Source organism: Falco biarmicus, chromosome 1 (assembly GCF_023638135.1).
Source record: "Falco biarmicus isolate bFalBia1 chromosome 1, bFalBia1.pri, whole genome shotgun sequence".
In the NCBI taxonomy this organism is placed as follows: Eukaryota; Metazoa; Chordata; class Aves; order Falconiformes; family Falconidae; genus Falco; species Falco biarmicus.
In genome coordinates this window covers 3,880,670-3,897,352 of record NC_079288.1, presented here as the reverse complement: position 1 = coordinate 3,897,352, position 16,683 = coordinate 3,880,670, and the positions used below count along the sequence as shown (strand labels likewise).

Here is a 16,683-nt window from a genome sequence, read left to right as displayed (position 1 = left end):
GGATGCGTGGGGGGCGATGCTCTCCCCTGAGCACAGGGGTAACTTGGAGAGGGATTTTGAAATAATGCTCACACCTTTTGATGGTACAGTATGTGTCCTGGGTAGACTTTGTTCTGATGTGGGGTATGAATGTGCATGTCCATAGCGTGCCTGGTTTGCTCCTGCCTTTCCAGCTGGAAAGATTCTTAGAAAACTATTTAGACTTGAAAAAAATTAAACTTTTTTTTGCATTTCAAAATAGAGCATCTGCCCTTTAAAAAGCTACTGAGTGAATGCAACTGGTAGATTTTGCTGTGTGTATTTGAAGACTGAATTTTGGAAACAGCCTCTTTCGGAAAAGCTGTGGGGCAGCCGGGGCGTGGGGCAGAGCGTTCCCGCTGCCTCCCTCTCACGTGCCATCGCTGCTCCCGCTGCCGTAGGCTCCTCTGTGTGTGCCGGTCTCCCTCCTCTGTAGGACGCTTAGGTGCCGTGGATCCACCTGGGGTGTGTGCTGGGGTCTGTCCACAGCGTCGCGCTCCTCCGGACCAGGAGCGTGTCGTGGGGGCGATTCCCCCTCCGCTCGGTCTCGCCTGAAGCTTCACCCTCTGCGGTGCTGAGCAGCTCCTCGCGCGGCAGCCTGCGGTGTCCCACGTGCAACCGATAACGAGCTGCTACGCGCAGAAGCCGGCTGGTTAGAGCCGAAGCCCTCGCGTCCATATGTTGTCGTGGAAGTTGTCATCTACTGTAGTTCGTACTGGTTTACTTAATCGCACGGGCTGTGGCACCACTGGTCCGTAGCTGTACGTGAACGCTGCCGTTGGCTTTACAAACCCTCTAAGTACTGTTCCTTACTTTGATTAATTAATGTTTTGTTCCCAGATTTGTCTGGTTCGGCAGGTTCTTTTGTAGAGATCATGCTGCGTAAGCAATCCTGCTATGTATGTGGCATCTCTGCTATAAGTAGCACCAAGAACAGTGTGTTTGACCACTCTAAATGTTCTTTTTAGAAGGAACTCGGGCGTATCGGATCTGCACGTTTCCAGAGCATCGAGCCCATGACGCTTCCTGCTCTGCCCATATCATTGTTAAGCACATTTCATTTGTTTTGTTAGTTTTTTAATTTTGTGGTTTTCCTAGAAAAAACTGCAGACAATTAACTTGTCAAGATGGATGGGGATGATCGATGGTGCCTAGAAAAATTTGCACATCATGTTCCTTGGTATGAAAGATGGGCTGTTTCTGTTGGTACAGCAATACTTGTGCCAGGATCTTTGTATTAGTTGTGCCAGGGAGCAAGGATTGAATAATTCTAAATTTTTGTTTTCTTTCATTCAAGAAAAGTAAAAGGATTTAAAGCAAATGCCATGGCAATGCCACTTTGGGGTGGGTTTTTTTTGGCCACTTGAGCTTTAGGTAAGAAACGTTCAAGAGTTTTTACCTCATTAATAGATGCTTCTGATAAATGACAGAAAACGCTTTGTGATCTGACTTACCATTATAGAAGATGCTGTTGGTCTGTTTTACATAAGAAAATGGACTGACGACAAAGATGGACATCTGCCCTTCCCTGCTGCAGGGCAGAGAGCAGCTGTAACGCCGTCGCGGTGCTCGTGGGGAGCCCGGTGACGGTGGGCCCTGGGTGCAGCCGTGCCAAACCGGCGCGTGCTATGGTTCTGCTAAAAAGAATGTAGGGCAGAAAGCCGAGCCGATTCCCTTCTCTCCGTTTCGGCTCAGTCTGCCTAGATGCAGGGTGTGCATATAGGATGTCTGTATGGCTTGAATTTATGTTCAGTAGCTTCGCCAGAGCCAGAACATCGATCCAAGAGCAATCTCATCCGCTGTTTCGGTCAAAACAGAGACGTGATGCTCTTCTCTTGCCCCTTGGTGCTAAAGGGCAAATACTTGAAGTGGATGCATTTACAACAGGTTGTATGGTGTGTATAGAGCAGCCTAATACTCCCAGTACTTAGGTCATAGAAGCCTAGAAGTACTTAGGTCGTTCCGAGGGGCATTCTCCCACCATGGAAAGTGGAAGTTTATGTTACATGAAGTTTACGCTCAGATTTACTCTAAAACGGTTTGTGCACATTGGTGGGGTTCCTGGTGTGCAAATGCCCGATGGCAGCGCCCCGGACGGAGCCCAAGGGCTTGGGGTTAATCGCCAGGGCCCTGCCTGGGGCTGGCAGGAGGTCGCGCTGCCAACAGCCATCTCTTGGCGTCGGTGGCCCCGTGCCGGCTGGGTTCCTCAGGGGCGGTGAAGCCCGGAGGAGAAGGTGCCCTCTGCAGCGGGGCCAAGGATCTCGTTGCAGAAGGGGGAGATTCTCGGATCTTTGGGACTTCCTAGAAATCATTTCCATAATTGTGGAAGTAAGGAGAGGAAAAAAGAGGTGATGGCTGCAAGGATGTGACAGATCGGTGTCACCACGAGGATGGAAACGGATCAGTGGAAAAAAGAAGTAAATAAGTAAGTATACCTGTGCCTCCGTGCGCGGGGTGCCATGGTGGGAGGACACCCGAGCATCATGCGGATGCTCTGGCCCTTTTCAGGCATGGACTAGGGGAAAAGCGGGGTTTGTACCAAGATTTCTGAAGGAACCCCTGGCTGTGTGCACCCCTCCGTGCTCCCCCGTGTGCTGGGGACAAGCCCCCGGCCCCCTGCCCGGCTGGGGCTGCTGTGGTGCCGCTTGGAAGATGAACCTGCAGTGGCAGCTCAGCTAGCTGCTTGCTAAACAGGCAGTTTGGTTCTTCAGGGTTGTTAGTCTGGCACCTTTTCCGCACATCAAATTCACACAACACGGCATTTAAAAATAAGGGAAGCAGATTCTCGCTCTGCGCCTCGTGCCTAACAGCAAATCTTACGTAAACAAACAAACAAACAAAAAAAAATCCCAACCAAACTGTTGCATTTACTCTGTGGTCTAACGCTTGGGCTTTGCAGTGCTCTACTGAAATCTCAGTGTTGTGTCGTGTGATGCCTCAGGGCAGCTCGGTGATGCCCCGAGGAGGGGACGGGCAGCAGCGGTGGCAGATGGCACGTGCCCAGGGGACCCACGACCGAAGGTGTCCATGGGTCTGGTGGCGGCAGGACTGGCGCTCAGGATTTCATGGTGGCTGGTGGAAGCGAGTTGTTCTGTGAATGATTTTGCCTCTTCCTCTCTCCGGCACGTTTCCCACTCTGTTCTTTGGCCGTGTCGCAGCCCCATGTGTGCTCCTGTCCGGGTTCCCCTCCTCATTCCTCTCCGCTGCCTCCTTGCCAGTGAGGACGTTTCTTTCACATTTTCATGTACCTTCCTGAAGTTTTGGTGGCCATTCCCTGCTAGTTGCTCAGCTGAGAGAATGAAAAAAACCTGGTTACATCTTCCTCCCCCTCCCCCCTCTAAATTACATTCTTCTTTTTCCTTTTGTGAAGGCCAACCACTTCTATTAACGCTCTCAAAACACATTATCGGCTCCCTGGCAAAGAGATTTAGATACAGCAGAGCAGACCTGCTGCAGGAGCAGTGCCTTTCCCACTGTGAATACCAATGACCAATTTAATAGATGGGTCCCTCATCAGCATTTCTTAGTATCTGGAAAAAGAAAGTGAAGTCATCTGCATGCCTCTTAGTCTTGCAGGGACCACACGAGGTGGTGGATGATCAAAAAGCCTCAGCCTGGAGCAGACAGAGAATGACGCTCGGTGAGTTCAAGAGCTTTGGGAGGCGCCCAGCTCCGCTGCCTGAGGTGCTGGTGGTGGGTGAGGGGTCTCACTGCTGCCAGCTGTTTTCTCTGCCGTGGGAGTAAACTGAGCCCAGAGAGGCTGTGAAACCTCTGGATCCCAGCCAGAGCCCGGCACGTACTGGGAATCTTTCCATGGCTCTCACTGGAACTTGGACAAAGTGGTTCAGCCCTGACACAAGCTGGAGCGTGCGTGATGTGGGTGAGACCTTTCAGGACGTATCTGAAATAGGGAAGTCTTGCTCTTGAGCATCACAAAAGGGAGTCAGCAGCTCCTTGGCTGGGCAACAGCTTGGCCCGTCGGAATAAGAAGTCACCTGGAAGCTGCTTTGTCCCAGAGGAAGCGTTGCAAGAGGGACGGTGCTTGAGGAAGGGGCTTCCCAGGGGTGCAGCACATGCTGCTGGTCCCCACAGGGTGGTGACCCTAGACCCCCGTCCCCAAACCTGGGTTGTCTCAGCCCCTTGCCTGCCCCAGGTGAGGCTGTTTTGATGGCGGTGGCTGAGCTGGGAATGCCCACCAGCTGCTTTGCTTAGGTTCAGCTGCGTTCCGTGGGCTTGGGTATCCCAGCCTGGGGTCAGGCACCGCAGGGGTCATGCCAGTGGCCTCCCTTGCTGTTGTTGCACATGAAGGATCTCCCTAGAAACTAGCCTCTGTTTTCCTGAACAATGAAAATGCAAATTAAGCATGTCAGCTCTGTACCCAAAAATAAGATTTCAAAACCATTTAGCGTTTCACCGTGGTTCAGTGACAACTTGAAGGCTTGCAGGTGTCTCTCGTGATGGGAGACAGGCAGAGCTTCCCAGCTCCTGCTCAGATCTGAGCACCAATGAACGCTTTATCCCCCAACTTTGTAATATATGTGTTATTTGTAGCGCTTTTCGACTTCAAAGAGCTGGAAAAACATCCATGCGACTTCACAAAAGGCTTCTGTTCGCGCTGCCACTCTGCTGATGGTGCTGGGGGGCTGTGATGGTGCAGAGGGCTGGGCCAGAGGGGCTGTGGGACCCCCCGTGCCCCCCGGTGCTGCGGGCGTTCGTAGCAGAGCAGTGCCAGGGCTCTGCAACACAACCAGCCTCGCCAGCATCCCCCATCAGAACGCCTCGGGTGTGCATCAACAGCAAGGCACACTCATCGTATTTTCGGCGCTGACTCTCCCAGGTGTTTCAGGCTAAGTCCTTTCCTTCTCAGCAGCCACCTGGAAGAATTTTTCCTCAAGTGTGGTTTTATACATGTATGCACTGGGCAAATCGCAGTATTCCTAAAAAAGCCCCGTTCACAAGGAACAAACAAGAACTTGGTACCGTAAACACCACCCAGAATGACACTGTCAGTCTGGATCTAGCAGGACTTGATGGGCCAGCTGATTGCTCCATCAAAATATTTCCCAGAAGATCGTGCTACTAGAAGATTATGCTTTTTATTAAAGGAAAGTTTCACTCTCAATGTTCAGTACCTGGCTTTGCCATCAAAGTTTAAGCAGAACAGAAACTCTATCTTACGGGGGTTTTGTGCTTAATTCAAAAGAATGGAACTGAAGCGTGTAAATTTGTAGGAGAAATATTCATCTGAATGCTAGGCAGTTTTGTTTGGGGTTTCCCCCCCCAAATTTTAACACTTTAATGGAATTGCATAAGGATCTCCAACTTATTTCAGAGTGGTAAGCCAGCCCTTCTTAGGAAGGATTACAGCACAAATGAGGAAATGGAGCTGGAATTTCTTGCTGGCTCTCTCTGACCAGGTGAGGTGTAAAGGCCCAGCATCCCTCATGGATCTGCACCACTACACCAAACATCTCCTCCCTAAGAAAGCTGTCTCCTCTGTGGCATGAGCTGTCTCACACACAGATATTATTTTTTCCCCCCTAAATGCATCAGCACGAGGCATCCCCAAACTGGCACTGAGCAGGGCCACTTACCCACGACCACACTGGTGCTGAATGCTCTTTCTGATTTCTTAAAAAAAAATAATAAAAAAGAGAAGGCGGGAAAAAAAAAGAAAAAAAAAAGAAACAAAGCAATAATTACAATTGAACATGCCTTGGTTCAGTATTGACTTAGGTAATTGAAGGCACGTTGTACAGTGAGACCCAGACATTTTAAAAAAGGCAAATCTTTTCAGAACACTTTCTGGTTTTTTTCCTGGGTGCTGGGAACATCAGTGCTCGGGTTCTGCATCCATGCACGTCTCCCAGGGGTTCTGGGGGAAGCGAGGCAGCGCGATCAGGAGGAGGGCTATGCCGCAGACGAAGAGCAGGACGAAGGAGGCGCAGGCACAGGCGAAGGACCAGGAGTAACTGTACTCGATCCAGACTGTCTCCTCGCTGTCGATCATCCTCTTCACGGATTGCCTCATGACTTCGACCGAGATGATGATGCAGAGACCTGAAGGAAGATCGGAGCAGTGGGCTGAATAACCAGCTATCAGTTGTTCATCTTTAATTACCCACCTCAGCTGTCTTTTTGCATGCAGGAGCTGCAGTGAGATTCCCAGGTGAGTCACCTACTCCAGCGTTTGAAGGACCAACGCTGGCAACTGCTCCGAGCAGCTGAGCGTGATCTTTTAGGCCGGTTTGGATGGGAAACTCGAGTGGTGGAGGAATAATTGCATCCCTAGGCAGCTTTTCCAAAGGGTAAGGTTTGCATGGAGGTGACAGTTGGCACCCCTGTCTCAGCCAGCGCGGTGGGTGGTGCTGGCTCAGCTGCAAATGCAGCCTTCGTGGGCTTGGGGGACAACTGTGTGTTTCGGGCCTGGGTCAGCTGTTCCTTTGGTTTAAGTCTTAATAAATGAGAGAGAATAATATATAACCCTGGGTTAGAGTGGGGCTGGCCCTGAATCCACTAGAAATGCCCCTTTTAAAGGTAGTTGGAGAAGATACGGACAAGCTGGAGGGTGACGCTTGCTGAGCAGGACATCTTCAGAGCTCTTCAGCTAGAGCACCACGTAAGGGCTAGTGGTGTGACTGTGGCGAGGGAGAAAATGCCACGTTCAGGGCTTTTTTAGAAGCATCTCCATGCCCCCTCCCCCCCAGGATCTATATTTCTCTATGTTGTCCTAGGAAGGAGCGCAAGGACGTGAGCCCCCCAGCCTCCTACCTGCGAAGGTGTAGAACATGGACGCTGGCTTCAGCAGGTAGTCCCTCTTCTTCCTGAAGGATAAGAGGACGCAGATTGTCCCGATGATCGCAAAGCCAACGCTGAAGATGGCAATGGCTGCAGCTGAAATGCTGTATTCTGCCAAAGCAAAACAAACACCACAAATTGCAAGTGCATGCGGATCCGGAGCACGCTCCCGTCAGCGGTGGTGACCTTGCAGAAGGTCACTCCGAGGAATACGTCCAGTCCTGCTGCTGCGGAGGGGTGGCTCTGGCAAATTGGCTATTTCCCTCCAGTAAACGCAGGGGCAGATATTGGCCATGTGTCTTGATGAAGGTGAAGGATATGAACACAGAGCAGGAGGGGGAGATGCTCTGAACACTCACGGAAGGAGCAAACGGCACCTGTACTGGTTCAGTGATGCTCCGGGCTGGGGTCGCTTTAGCTGTGCTACACCATTGCTATTGCTGAAGCCTTACTGGGCTCCACTCTCATGTCTCCCATCGCCCAGAGTAAATAGACAGCTTGATGCTATTTTTATCCCCTGCCTGTATTGCAGAGCCTGGACACGGCCCCTGTGCGTGGTGCCGATGTGGACAGACAGCTGGGTGCTCCGTGGGGCTCCAAATCCCGGCCGGCAAAGCAGGCAGGAGGCCAGAGGTGAGGTGTTTGCACAGCACTTGGTGGTTGGTTTTTTTTCTCCCCCCTCCTTTAAGACAATGATTTCCAGCTCTGTGAAAACCCAGCTGCTTCAGGGCACACGATTAAACCCTCCGTAAAACAAGCTGGTTTTCCCTAAGATGTGCGCCGGACAGTTTGCCCAGCTGAAGCATACACCGGTGCCTGAATGGGGGGGGGGGGGAGAATTGCTAATTGAATAATTCAGGACTTCATTTACATATTCCATGCATTTTCAGATGAGTTTAATATTTAACACATGTAGCCATGTGTGAACATCACAGTGCCTGATGATATTTGCCTTTCAAGCCATTAAAAAAAAATATCTCCCAGGCAAAATCATGATGAATTTTTTTGCCTGTTCCTAATTAGTTCCCATCAAAATGTAGCTATTTCTGTGGAAGGGAACAGCAGATCGCTCTTTGTTCTCACTGCTTTTCATACCACGGTTTTATTATAATTTCCTTAATGTTTCTCTTTACTATGTGCGGGAACTGCCTAAAAGAGTTTGTTTCGATGTGAAATCTTTGGCTGGGGCTTAAGCTTTTTCTTTTGCTTCAAAGAAAAGAAGTTCTTCCTGACTTTTTTCCCTGCAATTTCTAAGAAGGCATTGGGTGCATTTTTAAGATCAGATGGCTGGATCTGGCGGTGTATAAATGAGCAAAAGCAGGTAGCTCAGAGGTATGCTCCTCTAGCCACATAGAATTCCCAGTTTTTCCCGTCTTAGGAACCTGCTTCTTTTAGAAAACAGTTTTCCACCATCGTCATTTCCACTGAAAGCAAAGCAGATTGTTTAGGATGTGTAATGCAATCATCGACTGATTTCCTCCACGGTCAAATCTGTTGTGTGGCTAACGAGAAAAAAAATTGTCTTTACCTGCTGGACGGGAGAGGAGCACGTTAGATGACCGCTCAGAGTATTTGGTTTTATCAGGGACTTAACAGAAGTGTGAAATTTTGTCTGTGACAGCCGGCTGTGCAAATCCGTACTCTGTAACGCCGGCTGTGCGTGCCTCCGTGGGTCTCTGTCCTTCCTTCCACTGGTCGCTCGGGTTTTTACGTGGCTTTCGTATAAAATCCATACGAAGCATAAAATTCCTACTGGTCTCCACAGAGTCTCTGTATTTTTCAGGGTCAAGACTCTGATTGGAGTATGATGTATATAATATATTCCTTTAGATTTTATTAATGTTTTCTTCCTTTGATGGCAGAGGCTCTGCGTGTTGCAGGCGGTGCCAGCATTGTAAAGTCATTTTGATGCTGAAAAGACTTTTTGCACTTTTCGTGTGTATTGACGTTGTTATATATTTGCGGGACAGCTTTAAGTAAAATCACACTTACAAGTGTGATCGTATATAAAAAATTATCCTTCCCAGGAAGCTGGCGCTTGACCTCATTCTGAGCCTTTTTCACATTTTTCCCAGCTGATGGTATCTGATAGAAATTCCTCTCCTGCTTTCAGTGGAAGCAGGGTCGAACCCCCATTTTGGGGACCCCTTAAATCTTGTGCACACCTCCATTCACACACTATTAGGAAAATAGTTTTTTGGGATCGTTCTTACCTTTCTGGGTGGTGACTTCAAATATCTCCGAGCTCTGTCCGGGAGTGAAGTGCTTGAAGTAGGAGCAGTTGTGTTCTGAAAGCCAAAAGGAGATTGAATTACGTGCGCTTGGAAGCCTCTGATAAAATGTAGGAAAACTGAATTTGCTTTTTATTGATGTATCAGCCTTGCAGTGTTTTTAAGGCTCCCTACCCTTGGTGATACTGGAAAATTGGAGTCGGATCTGTTTTATCTGAGGGCAGATGAGTGGCACACACAGGCCAGGCCACCAGCTCCAGCACGGACACACTGAAGCCCCCTCTGATACCTTTCGGGGGCTGCTCCCTCCGAGAGCTTTGTGCACTGATTGCTCATCTGTTTAAAATATGAATTACGGATAATTTTTTCTCATTCTGTCTTTGGCCATCACATGTTCCTGCCTCTCCATGTAGCTGTATGCCCTGGTGATGAGACCTGCTGAGCTGGCACCTCGGCTCCCCTCCCCTCGCCACTGCCAACCCGCCCCGCAATGCCATCGCCCCTCGGCCGCGGGGGGTCACCACCCCTTGGGGCTGCCAAAAGGGAGGATGCTGTGTCCTCGTCCACCTTCTCCCTCCCGGCTCTTCCCCGCTCCAGCTCACGGCACCCCGTTGCCCAGAGGGGAGCAGCCCAGGGCGTTTGCTGCGGGTGGGGGATGTCACCGCCTGACGGGGGTCCCAGAGGGGGGGCTGCAGTGTGCTCTACTACGACAGGGACACGAAAGGCTTTTTTTTGGCGGTCAGTAAAAAAAACCCAAAAGCTATCTGAAGCCACAAACTGTTGTCCAGGGAAGGGAAGGCTGCTGAAAGCCGTATGAGTCAAGGGCAAAGGGGCTGTCACACAGCCTGGCTTTACGGAATTTCTCTCCCATCAGAGCAGCCTGTTAAGTTAATTGGGTAAGAGCAGAGTTAGATAGCAGGAACTTTTTCAAACTCTATCTGGATCTAATGTGAGCACGCTGCCGTGGGGTGTTTATGGAGTGGTTATTTAAGTGAGTAGGGGTCAAGATTGTGGGGCAGGGGCGTACTGGGAGGGGGGAAGTTGGCAGCCGAGTCTCTTGATGGCCACAATGCTGTTTCATACTCGGTCTAGTGCGAGTCAGCCGGAGAAGCAATGTCACTGCTGTCAGTGGGCATGGGAGGCTCAGCCTCAGCGTCTCAGCAGGATGGGGAAGGGTCTGGTGAGGACCTGCTGACTCGAAGCTTTGGCAGCAGCAGGGTCGGGATGGAGGGTGTTCTCGCTATTTATAACTGATTTAATTGAAGGTTTGAAGGGGTGCGGAGCTGGGAGAACAGTTGCTCGCCAGGAATTTGGCTGGAAGGGTGCAATCGCGGAGGCGCATTGAGTAGCGCCAGCTCTGATTGCGCTATTCTGCTGAGCCGGGCTGGAGACGACACGCTCGGCACCTGCCCCAGCACCCGTCCGCACCCCAGGCTGGACTCCCATCCCACTGGGAAATCATGCCAGGATTGCATGGAAGACAGGCACTGCTTGCAGCAAGGGACCAGCATCTCCTGCCCAGTAAAACCCAGAGTTAACGCCAGCTTCCAGGAGATGCTGGGAGAAGGTCTCGAGGACTTTGTGGTCCTCTCCAGCACCCGGGCTGGGACAGGCTGCTCTGGGTCGTGGGATAAAGCCTGAGCCAAGTCCCGGCGCAGGACCATGCAGGGTGGTTTCTGCCTGGGGGCATGCACTGCGCTTTGCTGGTTATTTACATTAATTTCTGGTGGGAAGAAGACACCAGTGTACTGTATGTTCCCTGTCGGTTCGTGTGGGTTTTTTCTGTCATGTAAATGGCAGATGTTCGAGTTACTGATTCGAGAAGGATTTATGTTCTCTCTCCCAGGAGATAGGCAATTGTAAAGCAGCGTTTTTGCACCCATTAGTGGAAGATTCCTTCGAGATGCTCTTATCTACTTAATTTTATAAGCTGACTTTTATTTCGGCTTCAGCTTCTCCTTGCTAGAGACTAGGTTCATTTTCCGCTCTGCCATCTCCTGACCTGTTCTTTATTATCCTTGCAAATGACTGGAGGAAACATACTTGAACTCAGACCTCTGTGACTGAAATTGCAAATTTTGAGCCCCAGAGCGGAGGCTGTGTGCCTCTGCTGGCGACCGAGGGGTGGCTGAGGCTGAGCACCGTGTCTGCTGATCCCAGTCTGGGGAGCTTTTGGCTCCTGTGCTAAAGGGGAGGGAAACGGGGTGAAACTGGGACACTTTATTTCGCGACTGTTTGGTTCGGTTTTTAATTAATTCTCTGAAAAACCTGAACTCAAAGGAGTCCTGGGGCGTGTTGGCTGTACAAAACCCAAGGTGAAGCCATCCAGACACGGCGTGACGTGGGACACAGCGCAGCCTTGGGTCCCTTGCAGGTGATGCAAGCCAGCCTGGTCCTCCCTCCGGTCCATGGAAACTCATCAGGGGGGAGCACACACAACTTTCTTTCGGAGACGGACTTGTCCGCAGGACAAGGAGCTGCCTCTGTGTCTGGTGGCTTACAGCAGAGCTCTGCCAAGGTACAGCAAGGGGGGTTATTGCAGAGATGGGCTGGCTCCAGAGGAGGTGGTTTTGGAAAATGCATTTATTGTGGAAAAATATAACTAGATTGGTTTGGGTGAAATGATATATTGTTTTCAGTTTAAAGATGCTTTGGTGCTCTGCTGAGCTGGGAATATCTATTTCAGCAAGGCTCCCTGTTATTCAAGAGAACTGAGGCACTTCAAGGCCTCTCTGGTGCCATCATGAATAAGAGAAAAGCCCATTTGTGTCACACCACATTTACATAATGGATAGGATTTAAAATGGCTTTTATAATGGATGAAAACTGGCAATCTTTGTTTCTCTCCACCCCTAATTGCATTATCTCTGCCACGAGGTCACCTCAGCGGGCTGATGGGAACAGTCCAGGGGCTCTGTGGGCATTAACGCTTGGATGATCTTCAGGGCTGTAACCTGGTTTATCACAGTGTGATAACCCTCCAGACCCAGCACTCCTGGGGGGGCAAAGGGGCCAATTCACCCTCCCGCCGTTTGGGCAGAGCCGAGCTCCCAGCCGCTCGCGCCGCGGGGCTGGATGCAGCCGCGGGACACGGCAGAGGTGCGATCCCACAGAACCGCAGCTGAGCCGTGGGGGGCTGCGGTATGGGGACCTCGTGGGGGAAGGAAGGGCAGCAAGGCCACCAGATGTTTGGGCCATGCAGAGTTTCAGGTGGCAGCTATGCCCCCTGGAGCGGCAGGCTGGGAAAGGGCTGGAGCCCACCTTGCTCCTGGACACGGGCTGGACACTAGCACGTGGGGTTTTGTGGCAGGTGGGATGGTTAGAGAACCCGGGGTTTTAATGTGAGGTTTCCACGTGCGTTACGTTGGGGAGACAGGACCGGCTGCTGTGATTAGAGGAGGTGATAAGGTGGGGGCTGGGTGGTGGAGGGGGCCAGACCTTGGGCTCTGACCTGGCCAGCAAGCCCGGGGAAGGTCTCTGACTCACACTGGGGTTTGGAGATTGTATCTCCAGACAGGTTAATTTCCTATCAGTCTTGCAGAGTGAGTCTCTTGTACGGACACGGGGACGAGACAGCCCTGCTGCTAACCCATTTGCTCAAGCGCTTTTCCCCTCCGGTTGCCCGAACTCAGGTTCCCGTATGCACAAGGACCTGTTTAACTTGCTGGCAGCACACACGGGCTGCAGAGCATCCCCGCTGCCGCCCAGCCTGCGGGCGCCGAGACCCTGCTCCGTAGGGCGATGCCAACGCTGGGGTTACCGGCAGCGAAGGCAAACTCAGTTTACGACCAGTAGTAAACTGCCCCAGTGCCCACTGACCACCATGAAACATGTTTCAGTATTAATCTGAATTTGCTCGGTTTTATCCGCCATCTCCCTCAGCGTTTTATTTCTTACACCAGGATGCTGAGCCCTTTCCAATTTGTCAACATCCTCAGAAAAGCACTGTAAAATTTTAAAGCTCTGCCTAAATCACAGCCCTGCTTTGTGGACAGCAAGCCAAGTCATCCTCCCCATTTTGCACCGTGCTGAGCTCAAAGCCTAATAAATAATGTTAATCATGCCATCCGTTTCCTCCTCAGGGAGTGACTGGTAAATGGTTATTAATGCAATGATAAATTCTTATGTTTCCTTCCCAGTCCCGGCAGTGGCAGTAACGTCTGGTTACGTCTCATGATTTTCAGGAAAACCAGTGCCCGCCCGCATCTGCTTCTTTACCGCACGCTTGTTCATTCACGTTTTTTCTCGGCTGCTGCAGGTTTCACAGCCCTGGTGTTGCCCTGCCGACATCCCTTTCCCAGAAGTGTGAAATCAATCCTGTGCGGCCGCAGCACCGCTCAGCGCTGATCCCATGGGAACTGTACTCCCCCCATGGGGGCTGTGCTCCCCCTGCCCCCCCCCCCCCGTGCTGCCTTCCCTGCCTGAGGAAAACAGGCAGCGAGGTATTGCTTATAACCCAGGTGCACATTTCGAAACCTGGGATGCTGATTGTGACGCGGGCTATCAGCCAAATTCCCAAATATCTTGAAAAACTGGAAAACCACCGCTGGTGTGGGTGGGCGGCCCATCCTCCCCCAGTTATTCGCTGTGCCCAGCAGAACGGCAGCACTGGGACGTGATTCAGTGCCTGTGCGAGCACATGCTGGTGTCTGTCAAAGAGAGAAGCTGCTTTCGCGCTGCCCTGCCCGCAAATCTGCTTTTTGCAGACAGCTGGGTATTTATGAGTTTTATATTTACCCCGCAGTTGTGCAATTTGGGTGTATATCCACCGATTTCTGGTGTTTTTCCTTTTGTGGGAGTTTTCCTCCACGTGCAAGGAAAGGTGTGCTGTGAGGAATCTGTTTCTAGGCATAGAAGTACCACTGGGAGAGGCACTGAGCATATGGATGTCACACTCCCAAAGTGGGCCAGAGGCAGATCTGAACACCGGGATTCAGCTCCTCTCTTCGGAACGTGTAATTTGGCCAAAGAGATAAAGAACTGCATTAATACAGAGAACATACAGTAAGCCCAGGCAGTAAGATTTTTCATAGGAAATTTTCAAATATGTCTTAACATCCATATTTCATTGCAAGCAGCGGCTCTAACGTGACGGCAATCCTGTTATTTCTGTTCTGGAAAGCATCCAGTACCCTATGAGCCTTCTAAAAAAGCAGTGTAGCTCTGTCAGGGGGAGGGTGTGTTAGCACGTACAGGGCGAGTATTGCTGACTCTGTGATCAGCAAAAACCTAACGAGCTCCTTTGGCCAGGGAAACATAATGGTCTTCCCGGAAAGCAGCCGTGCCCACTCCCCCGCTGCCCTCCCTATTGCTGGCACTGGAGGGACCCATGGTGGGGACGTGTGTGGGACCAGGCTGCCTCCACCAAGAGGCTCGGAGGCTCGGTAAGGCACTGAGAAGTTGCTTCAAATTCAGTTTATGACTTTTTTTTTTTTTTAAAAAAAATATAAGTTGGAAGAGCACTTTGCTGTGGGTCCCTCTTCCTCCCTGCCCTGAGAAATGGCTGTTACTGAAATAGCTGGGAGATAACCTAGTGCCCGCCGGGAGCAGGCTGTTCCTCCACAGCTATATGGATCTGGAAATCCTAAAGATCCAGCTATGTATGGTGGATCCATAAATCTTCTTTCTTGCCTGCTGCTGTCAGCCTGCCTGGGTGCAGGCGGATGGTTAGAAAAACCTGGGCTTTAATGTGAGGTTTCCACCATCCCAATATCCCTCTGTGATTTCCACCGTGTCCGATCCTCCTCCCCTTCTCCCCGCCACTCCCGTCGCTGCACAGGAGGCTCAGATACGGTCACAAACAGCCATGCAAGGCAGCGCAGCGCACACCTACAGCGAGAGGGGTGGCACCGAGGCGTGTTTGCAGCCCCGCATGAAAACGGCCCCATGCCAAACCAAGTGCCGTGGGACATGGACCCCGTCTTCCTTCTGCCACGTCCTGCAGCCTCCTAAGCAAAGCCTGGTGTGGCTGCCTGGGGCTTTCTCCCGTGCATCGCTGGGTGGTCACCTACCTCCTGGCAGGCTTATGGGCCCGCAGCCCTTCTCTTTGGGACCTTGCTCCTGCATAAAAATCCGCTTTGTACAGAGCCGCCAAAGCCCGAAATGAGCCGCTTCACAGGTGGCATTGTATTCCTCCACTCTGGGGCTCAGCACGGCCCAGTGGTCAGTCACTACGGCTGCAAACAGGAGCGAGACGCCCACCAGGATCACAGAGAACGTCAGCCGGACCTTCAGGGGTTTGTTCTCATCCATCCTGCTCCAGCCTGCTGCTCCCGGCGGAGCGCGGTGGGTGATTCACCAGGGCTCCGCTCCCGAGATCCTGGCGCATCCGAGTGTTTGCAAATGTCAGCCCTGCGTCGCCGAGCGGCTGCAGGCAGCTGCTGGGCTGTGTCAGCCAGCGCAGTGAGGAGGTCATTAACGCACGTAACGAGAGCGGCGCCCCGCAGAGCTCAGCTTTCGCCCCGTCCCACCGCGCTGCTTGTGCATTCCCACCCGCCGATCCCCACAGCCACCCCAGCCGCCGCACAAAGGCTGGGATCTCTTGACTTGGGGCATGCCCAGAAACAGCTTTAATAGGACAATTAACTTTTCAGCGAGGTTATAAACCATCTGTGCTTAGACTAGTGCTGGGCCTGAGCTCGGACTGACTGGGAGCAGTTGAAGAGCCCTGGCAGTCCTTCAGCTTGTGGCAGCCCCTGCGAGGAGTCGGGGGCTGGACACCCCTCCAGAGCCGAGCGTTGCGGCGTAAAGGATGGCAAAACAAGCAAACATTGATTTTAGTGTTTATTTTTTATCACAGTTACTGTTAACTAACCTGAAGTCGTCTGAGTAGTTGGCGTGTGTGTTTCTTTTGCCTTTTGCCCGTTTTTTCTAATGCAAACCCACTGGAGCGCTCGCTTGCTTTCCCACCGCGCAGGTTTCCCTCCATGCGTACAGCACCTCCGGCGTCTGCTCCTTCTTCCACAAGTGACTTCAGTCACCCTGAACCCAGACTGCCAGGGCTGGGGCCAACACCTCTCCTTCTCTTTGGTATTTCAGCTGATTGTAATGTGAATGTGACGATAATGTCATTGCAGAGGCCACTATGGAGATGACATTATAACTGGGATGTCAAACTGAGGAGGGTGACGGTACCTGAATGTCAAAGGAATGGTTAAAAAATGCCAGTGGAAAGCTGCAAATATCATGTTATCGTTGTCAAGATAATGTCAAAGCTACTCCAGCCCTGTTTTATGAACACCCCAATTTGATGTCAAAATAAAGGTGTGCAGAGGTGTCAGCTCAAATTAATGAGGGCAATCTGAAGCAAGGAGTTAAGGCGGAAGGGGAGCGTGGGAAAGGGAGAGGAAATAAGGAATAAGATAAAAGGTATTGATCCAAAATAACTGTAACTGAAATATGACTTCAAGGGGTTAACATTACTCTGCTGGATGTGTGACAGTGCTGGTTTAGACACCCCTGGGGAACAGGGTGACTGCCTAAAGCCGGCACAGCATCTGGTGCCCCGGCCCTGCTGCAGAGGAGCTGGGAAGGAGCGAAGGTACGTGGTGCAGAAGATGAGAAGGGGACCAGGAAGGGCACTGGGGACACGGGGCAAGGCAGGGCCCACAGACCATGGACATGTCTGAAGGAAGCT

At 51.5% G+C, this 16,683-nt stretch overlaps 1 protein-coding gene across 1 annotated transcript; it reads right to left on the bottom strand.

The window, feature by feature from the left end:
• Window positions 1-5,115: 5,115 nt before the first annotated feature.
• CACNG1 (calcium voltage-gated channel auxiliary subunit gamma 1) lies at window positions 5,116-15,583 on the bottom strand. The gene is made up of 4 exons (XM_056346306.1): window positions 15,059-15,583; window positions 9,030-9,104; window positions 6,790-6,927; window positions 5,116-6,078 (listed from the first exon to the last, which is right to left on the bottom strand). Exons 1-4 carry the CDS (start codon window positions 15,297-15,299, stop codon window positions 5,852-5,854), a joined length of 681 nt encoding a protein of 226 aa, XP_056202281.1. The 5' UTR covers window positions 15,300-15,583; the 3' UTR covers window positions 5,116-5,851.
• Window positions 15,584-16,683: the final 1,100 nt, after the last annotated feature.